This window comes from Lithobates pipiens, unplaced genomic scaffold (genome assembly GCF_037356315.1).
Source record: "Lithobates pipiens isolate NorthernLeopardFrog02 unplaced genomic scaffold, aLitPip1_a1.2 Scaffold_23, whole genome shotgun sequence".
NCBI lineage: Eukaryota > Metazoa > Chordata > Amphibia > Anura > Ranidae > Lithobates > Lithobates pipiens.
In genome coordinates this window covers 322,918,340-322,933,766 of record NW_027507785.1, presented here as the reverse complement: position 1 = coordinate 322,933,766, position 15,427 = coordinate 322,918,340, and the positions used below count along the sequence as shown (strand labels likewise).

The 15,427-nt window shown below is 45.1% G+C and overlaps 1 protein-coding gene across 1 annotated transcript in view; it reads left to right on the top strand.

Annotated features, from left to right (window-relative positions):
* Positions 1–10,402, top strand: part of USP24 (ubiquitin specific peptidase 24) — a gene marked incomplete in the record, with an annotated part of 216,339 nt that extends 205,937 nt beyond the window's left edge. Inside the window, 4 exon segments of the mRNA XM_077450643.1 lie at positions 1,328–1,403; positions 1,573–1,659; positions 1,756–1,866; positions 5,148–10,402. Coding sequence (XP_077306769.1) covers positions 1,328–1,403; positions 1,573–1,659; positions 1,756–1,866; positions 5,148–5,210 — 337 coding nt within the window.
* Positions 10,403–15,427: the final 5,025 nt, after the last annotated feature.

Genomic DNA, 15,427 nt, shown 5'->3' with positions numbered 1-15,427 from the left:
ATTGGTGCCCAGATAAAAGGGGACCCATATAATCCCTATTGGTGCCCCAGATAAAAGGGAACCCATATAATCCCTATTGGTGCCCAGATAAAAGGGGACCCATATAATCCCTATTGGTGCCCAGATAAAAGGGGACCCATATAATCCCTATTGGTGCCCAGATAAAAGGGAACCCATATAATCCCTATTGGTGCCCCAGATAAAAGGGGACCCATATAATCCCTATTGGTGCCCAGATAAAAGGGGACCCATATAATCCCTATTGGTGCCCAGATAAAAGGGGACCCATATAATCCCTATTTGTGCCCAGATAAAAGTGGTCCCATATAATCCCTATTGGTGCCCCAGTTAAAAGGGGACCCATATAATCCCTATTGGTGCCCAGATAAAAGGGGACCCATATAATCCCTATTGGTGCCCAGATAAAAGGGGACCCATATCCCTATTGGTGCCCCAGATAAAAGGGGACCCATATAATCCCTATTGGTGCCCAGATAAAAGGGGACCCATATAATCCCTATTGGTGCCCAGATAAAAGGGGACCCATATAATCCCTATTGGTGCCCAGATAAAAGGGGACCCATATAATCCCTATTGGTGCCCCAGATAAAAGTGGTCCCATATAATCCCTATTGGTGCCCCAGATAAAAGGGGACCCATATAATCCCTATTGGTGCCCAGATAAAAGGGGACCCATATAATCCCTATTGGTGCCCAGATAAAAGGGGACCCATATAATCCCTATTGGTGCCCAGATAAAAGGGGACCCATATAATCCCTATTGGTACCCAGATAAAAGGGGACCCATATAATCCCTATTGGTGCCCAGATAAAAGGGGACCCATATAATCCCTATTGGTGCCCCAGATAAAAGGGAACCCATATAATCCCTATTGGTGCCCAGATAAAAGGGGACCCATATAATCCCTATTGGTGCCCAGATAAAAGGGGACCCATATAATCCCTATTGGTGCCCAGATAAAAGGGAACCCATATAATCCCTATTGGTGCCCAGATAAAAGTGGACCCATATAATCCCTATTGGTGCCCGGATGTAAGCAGATATGTGTCTGCTTATATCCGCCTATATTCGGTTAGTTCAGTAAAAGAGGACCAGGATGGAAACTTTTTCTCTTTGATCCGATGAACCTGAACAGACCTGTATGGGGCAGATATAGGCATACGTATGTCTGGTTACATCCAGCGGCCCATTGGGATACATTGCGGTACGTTTTAGATCCAGGTAATCATGGGTCAGAAATGAACTGCCGGAATGCCCGTTTAACAGTGGCTGGAAAGTGTTCACAATGCTTCTTTTTGACCACAGGTGTGCTGCTGCGAAGGAGTATTTCAAAGAGAATTCTCACCACTGGAGCTGGGCTGTGCAATGGCTGCAGAAGAAGGTACGGCACTCGTATTTCTGGACTATATGTGGTAACAGAAATCTGTGTTTCTAGTGGAAAAAAAAATCACAATTGTACAGTATTGGCCGTCTCAAATTTTTTGGAGAATGAAAATATGCCTGCTCTTAATGTTATGAAGTGTGGTTTATAATTTTTATTTCCCTGACAGATGTCTGAGCATTGCTGGGCTCCACAGAGTAATGTGTCCAATGAAACGTCCACAGCCAAGACCTTCCAGAGGACCATCTCTGCCCAGGTAGAGTAAAGGGCATGGCTGAGCCCTCACACTTTGTGTATCTGAGGTTTGATTGATCTATCCTGTGGGTAAATAATAACAACGATTTTGCTCCAGGACACTTTGGCCTATGCCACCGCGTTGCTTAATGAGAAGGACCAATCTGGAAGCAGCAACGGATCTGAAAGCAGCCCAGCCAATGAGAACGGAGACAGAAGTATGCAACAGGTAAGGAGTATTGTGGGTAAAAGAAGCTTTGGCTCCTTCATTACTTTAAATGGTGCTGGGGGAGCTGTAATACATATTTCTTTCAAACCCATTGAGGGGGAACACAGAAAGTCTTTAACTTTTGGGTTACATCGGCAGCTACTGGAAAACTGGACACTGCCAAACTAAGTGTTGGGCAGCCCAGGATAGTACCAGCACCCCTCAGTTTTTCACTAGTGTCCTGGGAAGATGGACGACTTCTCTTCAGTTCTGCTGTTTAAAAGACTAATCTGATTTCTGCTAACACTTTTAGATTTTTTTGTTTTTTCCTCTACGTTGCTGCTGAAGTGTTGACTCTTGGATTGTAGCTACTATCTGGTGTGGTTGTCCCTAGCCTAGCTTTTGGGGGGTAGCCTGGAAGTGATCCTCGGGCACTGAATTTCACATGGGGTGCTTTGCAGACTGTTCTGGTAAAAGTTAGTTGCAGATTTCCTTCCAGGTCCAGAGCCACTGGCATTGCCTCAGCACACTTGCCCTGTCTCTAAAGGCTCACTTGATAAGCGGTGGGTCAGTTGGGACAAGCAACAGGAGATATCTCATTAATTTTCATCTACTGGTTTACTCATGGGATGGGTTACCTCTTTGGAACTAAGCACTGATGTCATCCACTGGGTGTAATGTAGCACGTGCTCTGCATTCTTTTTTGCCATATGGTGCTGAAGAAGCATCTCTCTAATCTTTCTTGAGCCTGCAAAGAGCCACATGGAAGCTTGATCCATTACTGCTGCCCACCTAGAGTGATTTTGGCCACCCCCCTGCCATCAGACCCTCACCTCTTGCCAGAGGGCTTCATGAGCTCTGTCAGCATCTTCTGTCTCAAGGGCCGCTTTTGTTGATGCCCAGGTTCTGGGAGACATGTCTAAATCGGATTCCTACAATGCTAAAAGTTAGAACATCTACTTCTCGCAGGGTTTTATCATTGGACATGAATGCTTGCACTGGTGTGATTCTCACAACTACCACCCCAAGAATTGGACAAATTCTCTGCTTCCTGCAGCTGGGTCTGGGCCAGCACCTGGCTCTCAGCGCTATCAAGGGTCTGGTTTCTGTCCTTCCTGCTCTGTTTCAGAGGCTGTTGGCTTTCTTTAAGACTCCTGTACTTGGGTTCTGCCATGAGCCCCCTTACTATTCTCCTGTGACTCAATTGGATCTGAATCTGGTTCTCTTTGCACTTCAGAAACCGCCGTTTGAACCCTCTAGAGAAATTTCTCTTGCTACACTCACCCACAAGATAGTTTTTCTTGTAATTATCACCTCTGAGAGGCAAGTGTCTGCATGGAACCTTTTCTGGTTTTCCTAAAGTAGTTTATGCCTTTTACCTCAACAACCATATTATTCTGCTGTCCATCTGTCCAGCTCCAGTTCACCAGAAGAAAATTTCACAACATTGGATGTTGCTAAAGCTCTGAGAGTCGATTTTTCAGGAAGACTGCCTTTTTTGTTTACTAGTAAGGTTTTACTAGTCTCTCGTTACATCACTATGTGGCTCAGGCTGACCATCATCCAAGGTTATGGACTCGAGGATCGGATTCCTCCTATTCCTGTCATGGCATACTCTGCTAGATCCAAGTGATTCCTAGGCCTTTTGGCATCAAGCAGCTGTTGCCCAGATTTGCAAGGTTAACGCCTTTTCTTCTAATTACACATTCTACACGTTCTACCAGGTGGACGCCCTAACCTCACATTCTCCACATTATACCAGGTGAACGTCCTGGCCTCACGTTCTACAAGCTCTGCCAGGTGGATGTCCTGGCCTCACGTTCTCCAAGCTCTGCCAGGTGGATGTTCTGGCCTCAAGTTCTCCAAGCTCTGCCAGGTGGATGTCCTGGCCTCACGTTCTCAAAGCTCTGCCAGGTGGATGTCCTGGCCTCACGTTCTCCAAGCTCTGCCAGGTGGACGCCCTAACCTCACATTCTCCACATTATACCGGGTAGACGTCCTGGCCTCACTTTCTCCAAGCTCTGCCAGGTGGATGTCCTGGCCTCACGTTCTACAAGCTCTGCCAGGTGGATGTCCTGGCCTCACGTTCTCCAAGCTCTGCCAGGTGGATGTTCTGGCCTCAAGTTCTCCAAGCTCTGCCAGGTGGATGTCCTGGCCTCACGTTCTCCAAGCTCTGCCAGGTGGATGTCCTGGCCTCACGTTCTCCAAGCTCTGCCAGGTGGACGCCCTAACCTCACATTCTCCACATTATACCGGGTAGACGTCCTGGCCTCACTTTCTCCAAGCTCTGCCAGGTGGATGTCCTGGCCTCACCTTCTCCAAGCTCTGCCAGGTGGATGTCCTGGCCTCACCTTCTCCCAGCTCTGCCAGGTGGATGTCCTGGCCTCACCTTCTCCAAGCTCTGCCAGGTGGATGTCCTGGCCTCACGTTCTCCAAGCTCTGCCAGGTGGATGTCCTGGCCTCACGTTCTCCAAGCTCTGCCAGGTGGACGCCCTAACCTCACATTCTCCACATTATACCGGGTAGACAGCCTGGCCTCACCTTCTCCAAGCTCTGCCAGGTGGATGTCCTGGCCTCACCTTCTCCAAGCTCTGCCAGGTGGATGTCCTGGCCTCATCTAAAGCCAACTTTGGGCGTAGGATCCTTCAGGTAGCTCATTTTGCTGCAGGTAGTCCCTAGTTTCTCTTTCTTAAACCTGTTAGTGAATGTTGTGTTTCCCATTCCTCAGTTGGACTGCTTTTGACCATCCTGAAGGTTAAAGACTTCTGTGTTCAATACACTCCAAGAAATGGATGTTACTGTGAGTGCAAAAATGTTCTCAGATAAGTCGGTAGTTCGTGTTTTAATGAATATTTGTCACCAGGAAAAAAAAAAGTAATTAAAGCAGAACATGTTGAAGGGTAGAGTCCCTCTCAGCTTTTTATTTCTGTTTGGGAGATGCGCCTTCCCTGTTTGTCCGGTCACCAAGACAGAAAGTGAGGAGAAATGCAAATTGTTATTGTCACTGTAACAGGAGCAGGGGAAATATTCCAATGGGGACAGCTGTTTCATTGGCAAAGAGGTGGATGTACTAGCACATTATGACTTAAGCTGCCCAGTGCTCATTTTTATTTATATTTTTTGCTGCGGTTTACTACTGCTTTAATATACATAAGGCTTATGGCCAGACATTGTACCAAGACTGCGGAGAACCCTAATAAATCGGTTCTGACGTGTTCTTCACATTGTGACTTTTCATTCAGTTTGAAAATGTGGTTTAAGCCAGAATTCCCCGTTATAATTTTTTTTTTTATCTCTTTCAGGGTCCCGACTCTCCAATGATAATTGGAGACCCAAAAAGTGACCTTGACGATGTCGATCCTTGACCACATTTCCCAGGTACAAAAGACGAGAGAGTCTTTGTCGCGCTGTGAAATGCCCTTCGAGAACCACAACGGAGTCTCGCTGTCTCGTTCGGGCTACCCGAAGGCCAACCTCGCGGGAAACTCGCAGAGCTAATCCAAACGCTGCAGCCAAGGCTCGTTTTCTGAAAAAACTGTCGCACCGAGGCGGAGGTCAACCTTACTGCTGCAAGAAAAGAAAAAGAATATTTTTGTCAATTTTATTGCAAAACAAGAAACCCAACAAGTGGTTGAATTTTTCTTCTTTTTTTTTTTTTTAATTTGTCAGAAATCAAGGAGTGAATGTACAATTGTGGCTTTTTCTGCATTGCTGCAGAGATTTAATTTGGTTTTATAAGAACTCTGGAGAAGAAGAAAAAAAACATAATTCTTGACTGCGTTTAGGTGCACACGGCAACTTTTTAAACTTACGATATTACCTAGGAATCTTAAAATGATGTAAAGAAAAATGATCATGTAAAACTTAATCTTGTACAAATTTAGTTTGGAAATTGAACTTTTAAAGAAGAGAAAAAAAAAAAAAAAGAAAACGAAATCGAAGACACTTTGTATTTAATTTGTCTCCCAACCGTTTGTATAGTCATTTGCTATGTTTGTGCCATTGGATCATGACGAAAAATTAAACAAGCCGCTGTTTTCGTACATCGTTTTTATAATTTTTTTGCCGATATGTCCTGCATACGCTCAGGTGGCAGCTACGTACCAGGTTGAGCCCATCAATTCACCAAGCAGGAATGGTTTCACCAAGGCACAAAGTTCTATAGAATTCACTGGTTAGTGGGCAATTGACGGGCTTAATATGGTAACTATGGTAAAATATGGGTACAGGTTTAAGTGTAGCTCCATCCTTTTGGCGTGTTTGATGTTGCAAATGATGGCAGCCAGAAAATCAGCTTAACGGTCTTTATTAACAGTGTTGTTCCCTGTTGTTTGAATTCTATCCAAGTAAATACAGTAAAGACTAAGGATAGAGTCTGGTTTAGCCCATTGGTAGGATCAACAATCTTAAAGTGGTTGTAAACCCTTACAAACCACTTTGACCTACAGGTAAGCCTAGATTAAGGCTTACCTGTAGGTCCAAGAAATATTTCCTAAACCTACACTGTTTAGGAGATATTTACCGAAAGACAGGCACCGCTGTCTACGGCGCATGCGCCGTAGACAGCGGTGCGCAGGCGCACTAATCGCGCCGCAGTTAGCGGCGATATGGCGTGAGTGGCGGCTCCCGTGCTCATGAGCAGGAGTAATGTTATCGCGGCTCCGACGAATGACAGCGGCGGAGCAGCGAGACCCACCAAGAGGAAGGAGGCTCCGGACTACAGGGGACAGCGGTGACTTCGCTGGCTCCTGTGTCAGGTAAGTGACACATAATGGACTCCTATGCGATGCACAGTAGTCCATTATGCTTTACCTTTGCAGGGAATCAAAGAGGAAGTAAACCCATCAGGGTTTACTTCCTCTTTAAAAGAGAAGTATTGAATTTTTTTTTTTTTATCCCGTATTCATACTTACCCAGGTGGATGCAGCATCTGTCCCCTGCCGCCTCTTTACTGAGAATCGAGCCACCGAATACCGCCGATAACTGTTCTCTCACCTCCCCGAGCGGAGAGCTGCTGCCTGTCAGTCAGCAGCTCTGCTCTTCCATGCTCATTGGAACGCTGAGCTGTGGAGGAGCGGGGAGCGGCCGTCTCAACGGCTGGCTGAGACTGCCACCAGTCCAGGCACCTGGCGGATCCTAACTTCCGAAGTCGGGGTGACGTGGTGCCCGGACTGATCTTGGTGACGTCAGCAGTGAGCGAACTTCAGACCGCTCTCTGAAAACGGGTCACAGGAGTGCAAAGGATAAGCCCAGCCGAATGAGCTCAGGCTGGACTTATCCTTTTAAGGCCTCAATAACAATATATTTTCTCCTGTCCATAGAAGGGCGTTGGGATGAAAAAAACGTGGGGCTTTTTAATAAACACAGATGTGTAATACCCATACATATAGTTAAAACATTCAAAATATTTTCGATTTAAAAAAAAGAGCATATTGCATATGGTCAAGCTTTGTACATAAGCCATCTATTCAATTTGAATAGATGGCTTATGTACAAAGCTTGACCATATGCAATGCTTTCTTGTGTGGCTTTTCGGATCGACGCGTTTCACAAGTATAGAGGAGCCACACCTTTTATGTTACATCTTACAAAACAAGTACAATTGAATATACTACAGTTATTAATGCATAGCACATATATCAGAGAGAGAACATAAAGATGGAAATGATGGCCTTGTTCACACAGATGTACTTAGCGTACACCCGTGCGAGTACTGCATTTACCCTCCCCCCCACGGGGATGCACAGGTGTTCCATGCATCCCCACGCCGGCAGTCTCATTCATGTTAATTGGGACACAGCTGCTGCTCCCAATCTGACATCCGTGCCTGTGCGGGTGCTCAGCCCTGAACGCAGACAGTTCGCATTCAGGACAGTGCACCCACGCGGATGTCAAATTTGGAGCAGCGGCTGTGCCCCATGCAGCTGCTGCATCCCAATTAACATAAATGAGTCTACCTGCATGGGGAGGCATGGAACATCTGTGCATCCCTGTGGGGGGTAAACGCACACACATGGGTGTACACTGTAGTACACCCATGTGAACTGAACTTTAATGTAAATCCACAGTAATATATTTTGAATAAGTTGATTCTTTTGTCCAGAGTTTAAAGCAGATCTTCACCCAACCTATCCCAACCCCCCCAGCGTTGTCCCTCCTACCATCGCTCGGTTTTGCATCGCCATGTTTGTGACATCGAGAGGCCTGCCGGCTCTTTTGTGCGTGGGTGGGCCTCTCGATGACACGCCATTAGGCTAGCTTACCAGGAGATGGGTTCTGAACATTTTAGATATTCCCCCACCCAGTGGATCTAGCGTTGTCCCACTGAGATCCTCTGCCAACTCTCGATTCTGCACCGCCATGTTTGTGATGTCATTGAGAGGCCCGCCAGCTCTTTCTGTGTTCAGTGGGTGGGCCTCTCGATGATGCACCACGAGGTGCCCCCCCAACTTTGTCAATTAAACATTATGCCTCCTGGGATATGTGACATGCATATCCCAGGGGAGACAGCGGGCACTAGGCAAGTGGCATGCATGGGTGGGGGGGGGGGGGGGGGTTGGTCAGACACTTTTTTTAAATAAAATGTACAGAACAGGAGGAGGGGTGTAGTGGAGGGAACTTCATTAAGAGGGTGAAGATCCACTTTAAGGAGCAGTACTCCTTAAATGTCACAGATGGGACATCTGTGAAATTTAGGGAGTACTGCTTCTTAAAGGGGGCCATATCCAACAGTATGGCTGTATACAAACATGGCTACAAGGAATATTTAAAATCTGTAAAGCTTCAAAAGACTGAAATACTGTTTTTAAAGCTGATATCACTGCCTTGTATTTGGAGATCAAACCTGTCGAAAAGGGGAGGAGTTGCCCTTTAGAAAAGAAATAATTGCAAATGGAAATAGACTGAAAGCCCTGTCAGTGTTCCAAATATTTTACATTTTGTTTCCTCTTTGTACATTTTTATGCTTTTTTTTCAGGCCTTTGTAACCAAAACATCTTGGGGTGTTCTGATGTAATTCTAATATTTTGTATGCAAAGAGCTGGCCATATATGGAGAGCGCTTGTTGTCCGCTGCAAACTATGTTGGGTTCAGTACAGTAGTTATATGGCACAAATAATTACAACCGGTGAAAAAAAAAAATTGGGATCAGCTGGATGGAAATATTCAGTGGTCCCCACGCAAATCTGTTCCCTAATTCAGATCTGTCTCAGGACTTGAAAATGCAGTTTATTTAACTATACATGCAAAATAAAATACGTGGGATGACCGTGTCCATGGAGGGACAGTTTTTAGGACAGCCAGCTCCTTCATATGTGGCCGGCTACATTGATTGCCTGATGTCTTGCTTTGTGTTTTGAGTTATTTAAGGAATAATGGAAGTAGGCTATTCACTTGTAAAGTAGACGCTTTGAAAAATTCTGGGAAGAAAATTCTTTAATCCGAATCAATCAGCCATTTTAAAAGTCCTGTCCAAGAGCAGGTACTCCCAAAGTGTATATTTGTACTTTGTGCACCTATCTGACACTAGTTTCATTGCCTTTATTTGCCATTTTGGAGTTGGGCTTCACCTGGTCACCATTCTCCCTGGCCCAGTGTGTTGGCCCTTACTGGCCATTGAGACATTGTCATTGGGTGTAGAGATGGTAGGTGGGGCTTAGTCCCAGAGTCAAAAAGGAAAAAAAAAATGGTCAAGCCTTTACCAGTTAAACCCTTATCAGACGGGTGCACAACAGCTTTCCCAGCTGGTGGGTGCACCACGGCTTTCCTGGCTGGCAGGTGCACAGCAGCTTTCCCAGCTGGTAGGTGCACCACGGCTTTCCTGGGACTTTTTACTTTTGAGGGTTCAACTGTTTATATTTAAGAACTGCACCTAATATTTGCCTGAGATCTGTTTAAATAATCCAATGTATCTACCAAATGTTTCCTTAAAACTGATTGTAGTTTTTTAAAATTTTATCAAGCCTTGCTACAATTACATGGAGACGTATTGAATAAAATTGGTTTGTCCCACAGGTTTTAAGACGCTACGTCAGGGACGCTGTCATTGCTACCTGCACTATATGAATGTTTAATTTGCGCAGAAAAAAAACAAATTATGATTTATGGTAATATATACAGAGAAAAGAGTCTAGCTTGGAGATAACTGGAATTTAAAGGAATCCCTTTATCATGAAGTTCCGTGTACTTGTCGCTCATAAGAAGGTAGCCATTTTGTATGTTGACCCAACATTCGGCCAAACCTATTTACGTAGCTCTAATATTGTGGCATGAAACACAGAGCCACCCTATCTCCTGCTTTGCGGATGTCACCGAATTCTAGTGACTTAATTGGCCGCTTTTGTTTGACATCAGTCTTGGTTACAAAATGGCTGCTATTTGGCTCTTTAGGGCTCAGGTACTCATTGATAACGGGAGGCCAAGGAATGAATTTTTTATGTTTTTGTGCCAATTGATTTTTATTCATTGTGTTGTATATTTTCTTGATTTATTGCACTGATATTTTATTTTTATTTTTTCTTTCCCCCCCCCAAATAAATGCACCATATCATTAAACCAACCCTCAGGGCCCCGGGGCTTCCATGTGTTCTTCCACTCGCTAACTTTTCCTGCTATGCTGCTTTGCCACCTCACAAGCCCCTGTGCTCTATGACTTCCTCCCCTGTCTGTCCTTGTTGTTAAAGCCAATGTACGGAAATCTGAGGGCTGAACTGCTTCTGCTTTAGGTTTTGTATGACACATTCATGCTTGTAAACTTTAACTCAGTTTGCTGGGAATGGTAGCATCCACTTACTAACTTTTAACAGATGCTGTAGCTTTAGTCTGTCACTCTCATATTTGCTACTTAGCAAAACACTAACTGGGAAGATGTATGCAGGTGGGAGTTCTGATTTCAATGGCAGAAATTATTCGGGGTCCATGCATCTATTGATCAGCATAAAAGTCAGAAATGGCAAGTACCTCCATTTTTTTTTTTATATGCTATGGGTTTTTGTGTTGACCAAAGTAATAGGAGGGAAGAGTTTTGAAGCTCTACCCATTACTATATACAGTGATCAACCATAACATTTTCACAACTGATAGGTAAAACAAATAACAATGATTATCTTGTTACAATAGAATCTGGTAGTGAACATTTTGATCAACTTTGACAAAAGGGACAAATTGTGATGGCTGGACAACTGGGTCAGAACAACTCCAAAACTGCAGCTCTTGTGGGATGTTTCTGATCTGCAGTGCTCAGGACTCAACAAAAGTGGTCCAAGCAACAGGGTCATGGGTGGCCAAGGCTCATTGATGTACAGTGCCTTGCGAAAGTATTCGGCCCCCTTGAACTTTTCAACCTTTTGCCACATTTCAGGCTTCAAACATAAAGATGTAAAATTTTTATTTTTTGTGAAGAATCATCAACAAGTGGGACACAATTGTGAAGTGGAACGAAATCTATTGGATATTTTAAACTTTTTTAACTAATAAAAAAAATGAAAAGTGGGGCGTGCAAAATTATTCGGCCCCCTTGCGTTAATACTTTGTAGAGCCACCTTTTGCTGCGATTACAGCTGCAAGTCGCTTGGGGTATGTCTCTATCGGTTTTGCACATCGAGAGACTGAAATTCTTGCCCATTCTTCCTTGCAAAACAGCTGGAGCTCAGTGAGGTTGGAGGGAGAGCGTTTGTGAACAGCAGTTTTCAGCTCTTTCCACAGATTCTCGATTGGATTCAGGTCTGGACTTTGACTTGGCCATTCTAACACCTGGATACGTTTATTTGTGAACCATTCCTTTGTAGATTTTGCTGTATGTTTGGGATCATTGTCTTGTTGGAAGATAAATCTCCGTCCCAGTTTCAGGTCTTTTGCAGACTCCAACAGGTTTTCATCCAGAATGGTCCTGTATTTGGCTGCATCCATCTTCCCCTCAATTTTAACCATCTTCCCTGTCCCTGCTGAAGAAAAGCAGGCCCAAACCATGATGCTGCCACCACCATGTTTGACAGTGGGGATGGTGTGTTGAGGGTGATGAGCTGTGTTGCTTTTACGCCAAACATATCGTTTTGCATTGTGGGCAAAAAGTTGGATTTTGGTTTCATCTGACCAGAGCACCTTCTTCCACATGTTTGGTGTGTCTCCCAGGTGGCTTGTGGCAAACTTTAGACGAGACTTTTTATGGATATCTTTGAGAAATGGCTTTCTTCTTGCCACTCTTCCATAAAGGGCAGATTTGTGCAGTGTACGACTGATTGTTGTCCTATGGACAGACTCTCCCACCTCAGCTGTAGTTCTCTGCAGTTCATCCAGAGTGATCATGGGCCTCTTGGCTGCATCTCTGATCAGTCTTCTCCTTGTCTGAGCTGAAAGTTTAGAGGGATGGCCAGGTCTTGGTAGATTTGCAGTGGTCTGATACTCCTTCCATTTCAAAATCATCGCTTGCACGTGCTCCTTGGGATGTTTAAAGCTTGGGAAATCTTTTTGTATCCAAATCCGGCTTTAAGCTTCTCCGCAACAGTATTACAGACCTGCCTGGTGTGTTCCTTGGTCTTCATGATGCTCTCTGCGCTTTCAACAGAACCCTGAGACTATCACAGAGCAGGTGCATTTATACAGAGACTTGATTACACACAGGTGGATTCTATTTATCACCATCAGTCATTTAGGACAACATTGGATCATTCAGAGATCCTCGCTGAACTTCTGGAGTGAGTTTGCTGCACTGAAAGTAAAGGGGCCGAATAATTTTGCACGCACCACTTTTCAGTTTTTTATTCGTTAAAAAAGTTTAATAGATTTCGTTCCACTTCACAATTGTGTCCCACTTGTTGGTGATTCTTCACAAAAAATTTAAATTTTATATCTTTATGTTTGAAGCCTGAAATGTCGCAAAAGGTTGAAAAGTTCAAGGGGGCCGAATACTTTCGCAAGGCACTGTATATGGGTAGCGAAGGCTGGCCTGTGTAGTCCGAACCCAATAGAAGAGCGCAAATTGCGGAAAAAGTGAGTGTTGGTTCTGAACACACAGCCCCATACGCAACAAAACTGCAATGCTCTGTGTAGATGATCATTGGACAATGTGTCTAACTGTCCAGGCATTACAATAGTTCAGTTGCATCCTGAAACTTTAGAAACCATTAATCGAACAGACTCGTTGCTTGGAGTATCTGAATCTGATCCTGGACGCATTTCAGGCCAGAGTGTTTCTTCTACATGAGACTTTTCAGACTCTGGTCTCAAGATCAAACACTCCAGTTCAAAGGCCATTTTTTCATGAGCATTTTGGAGCTGATGGTAGCCTCTTTCGATCCTTCTCCTCCGTTTTGCTCCAGACAGCTGAAATATAACACTTGTTGTGAAACAGGTCAGTCCTGTCTCTGGCCAAGCCAACTTGGTTGTGGCAGAGGACCAGGTTGTCTTTGGCTTCGTGACTGAGGAATCTGGCTTTGGGAAAGTAATTTCTTGCTGTCCTTTGGAAGATTCTTACAATGGACACCATCTTGTCAGCTGGGGAGGAGTCCTGAGCATGTCTGTGCAGGGGAGTTGGACATGACATGATGGTGTACATAAACCATCCGGAAGGAACCAGATATCTTTCTGTGACAAGGTAATGTGGAACATTCCAGCCATGCTAAATGAGCAGGCAGACTTCCTCAGCTGACAGCACCTTGACATGGGGGGGATGGGTTCCTACATGTACCAAAACCCGTGTTACATGTGGGGGATGCTGAGTATGGACCTCTAGATGCAAGGATCCTCTAGCAGAAGCAGATACTCCAGGTGGGATCAGTACATCCTAATCTATCAATTTCTTCCCCTGAAAATTCTACTGCCTCTGCTTCACAGGATCAAGATGGTAGTATCCATTGCTCCAGACTGGCCCAGGAATATGTGGTACACCAACCTGGTTAGACTCCTGGTGTATGGGGTGTGGGCACTGCCAAACTGTAAAGATATTCTGCCCTAAGGACAAAATTGCCATCCTGCTTCTTGGTTGCAGACTTTGATAGCATAACTGTTGGAGCCAAGGTTCTGAGGGACAGGGGCATATCTAAATCTGCGCTTTCTATGCTGCTTAAAGCTAGGTACTCTACGCTGTGAGGTCTCTCATTGGATGTGGAAGGTATACTTCACTTGGGGTGGGTGTGGCTTCTCACTCTTTATAAAAAAAAAACTTTATGGGGGGGGGGGGGGGGGGGCGCTACCTGTCCATGGGCCTTTGAATCTGATCCCCTGTGCTTTTAAACTTCCATTTGAGAAAGACTAACTTTCCTATGCTGCCTGAACTATAAGTGACTTGGATAGACCACAATTTAAGCTTATGGTCTCAAGGATTGGATTTTTCATGGCAGGGATTACTCTTACTAGCCCTGTAAGCACCTTTTGAGTTTCTCAGATTTGCTGTCACAATCAGATTTAAAAACTATGCAGTTCGAAGCCAGCAACCAAAAAGGATGATGGCAAATCGGTGCTTTGGGACAGAATTCTGACTAGCTGTCAGTGCCTACAGCACATCTGCTTGGGACATATGGAGCTTTGAGGATCCTTGGAATGTCCTTCATATCAATCCTGTTTATTTGAAGTTTAAAGAGGAAATAAACCCTGATGAGTTTACTTCCTCTTTAAATCCCTGCAAAGGTAAAGCATAATGGACTACTATGCATCGCATAGTAGCCCATATGTGTCACTTACCTGACACAGGAGCCAGCAAAGTCACTGCTGTCCCCTGTAGTTCCGAGCGTCCATCTTCTTGGTGGGTCTCGCTGCTCCGGCGCTGTGATTTGCCGGAGCAGCGATGACGTCACCCCCACGTATGCGCACGGGAGCCGAGATGTGCGGCATCTTCGTCATCAACGATGTCACGCTCAGTGCGCCTGCACGCCGCTGTCTACGGGCAAATATCTCCTAAACCGTATAGGTTTGGGAGATATTTCTTGGACCTACAGGTAAGCCTTAATCTAGGCTTACCTGTAGGTCAAAGTGGTTTGTAAGGGTTTACAACCACTTTAAGGGGAAGAAATGCATAGATCAGAGTATACCAACCCTCTGCTGCTACCTGAGCATCCACTACTTCTGCTAGAGGATCCATTGCCCTGGATACAAACCTGGTCAGTTTATTGTAGAACCTAGCAGTTGCTATGCGTTGTCCCTCACCTCAATGCAATGGTCCAGGTGCTGCCACCTGAGAATTTGCTTGGCAATTGTCTACACTGGGAATGTACATGGCTGGAACATGACGTTCTATCCAGGACCTTTATCTGATCTACCGCGTCGCACAGCAACCTTCTAGCTATTCCCTGGCAGCCGTTGCACGCCACTACCATAACATTGTCCAACATAATCTGGTTCGGATGACTCTCTGCCAGGCTACCCCAATGTTGCAGAACAGCCAAATTACCTGAAGCTCCAGGACGCTGATCTAGAACTGAGATTTCTCCCATGACCAAGTGCTCTGGGCCAACAGGGGGTGCCCATGAGTCTCGATGAGCCTGGCATCTATCACGAGGATGGAGTCTAGGAGGAATTGGTATAGGATAGACTTGCAATGTCAAAGAACAACATTGGTACCATCAGTAGGTGTACTGGAAGCAGCCCCAGA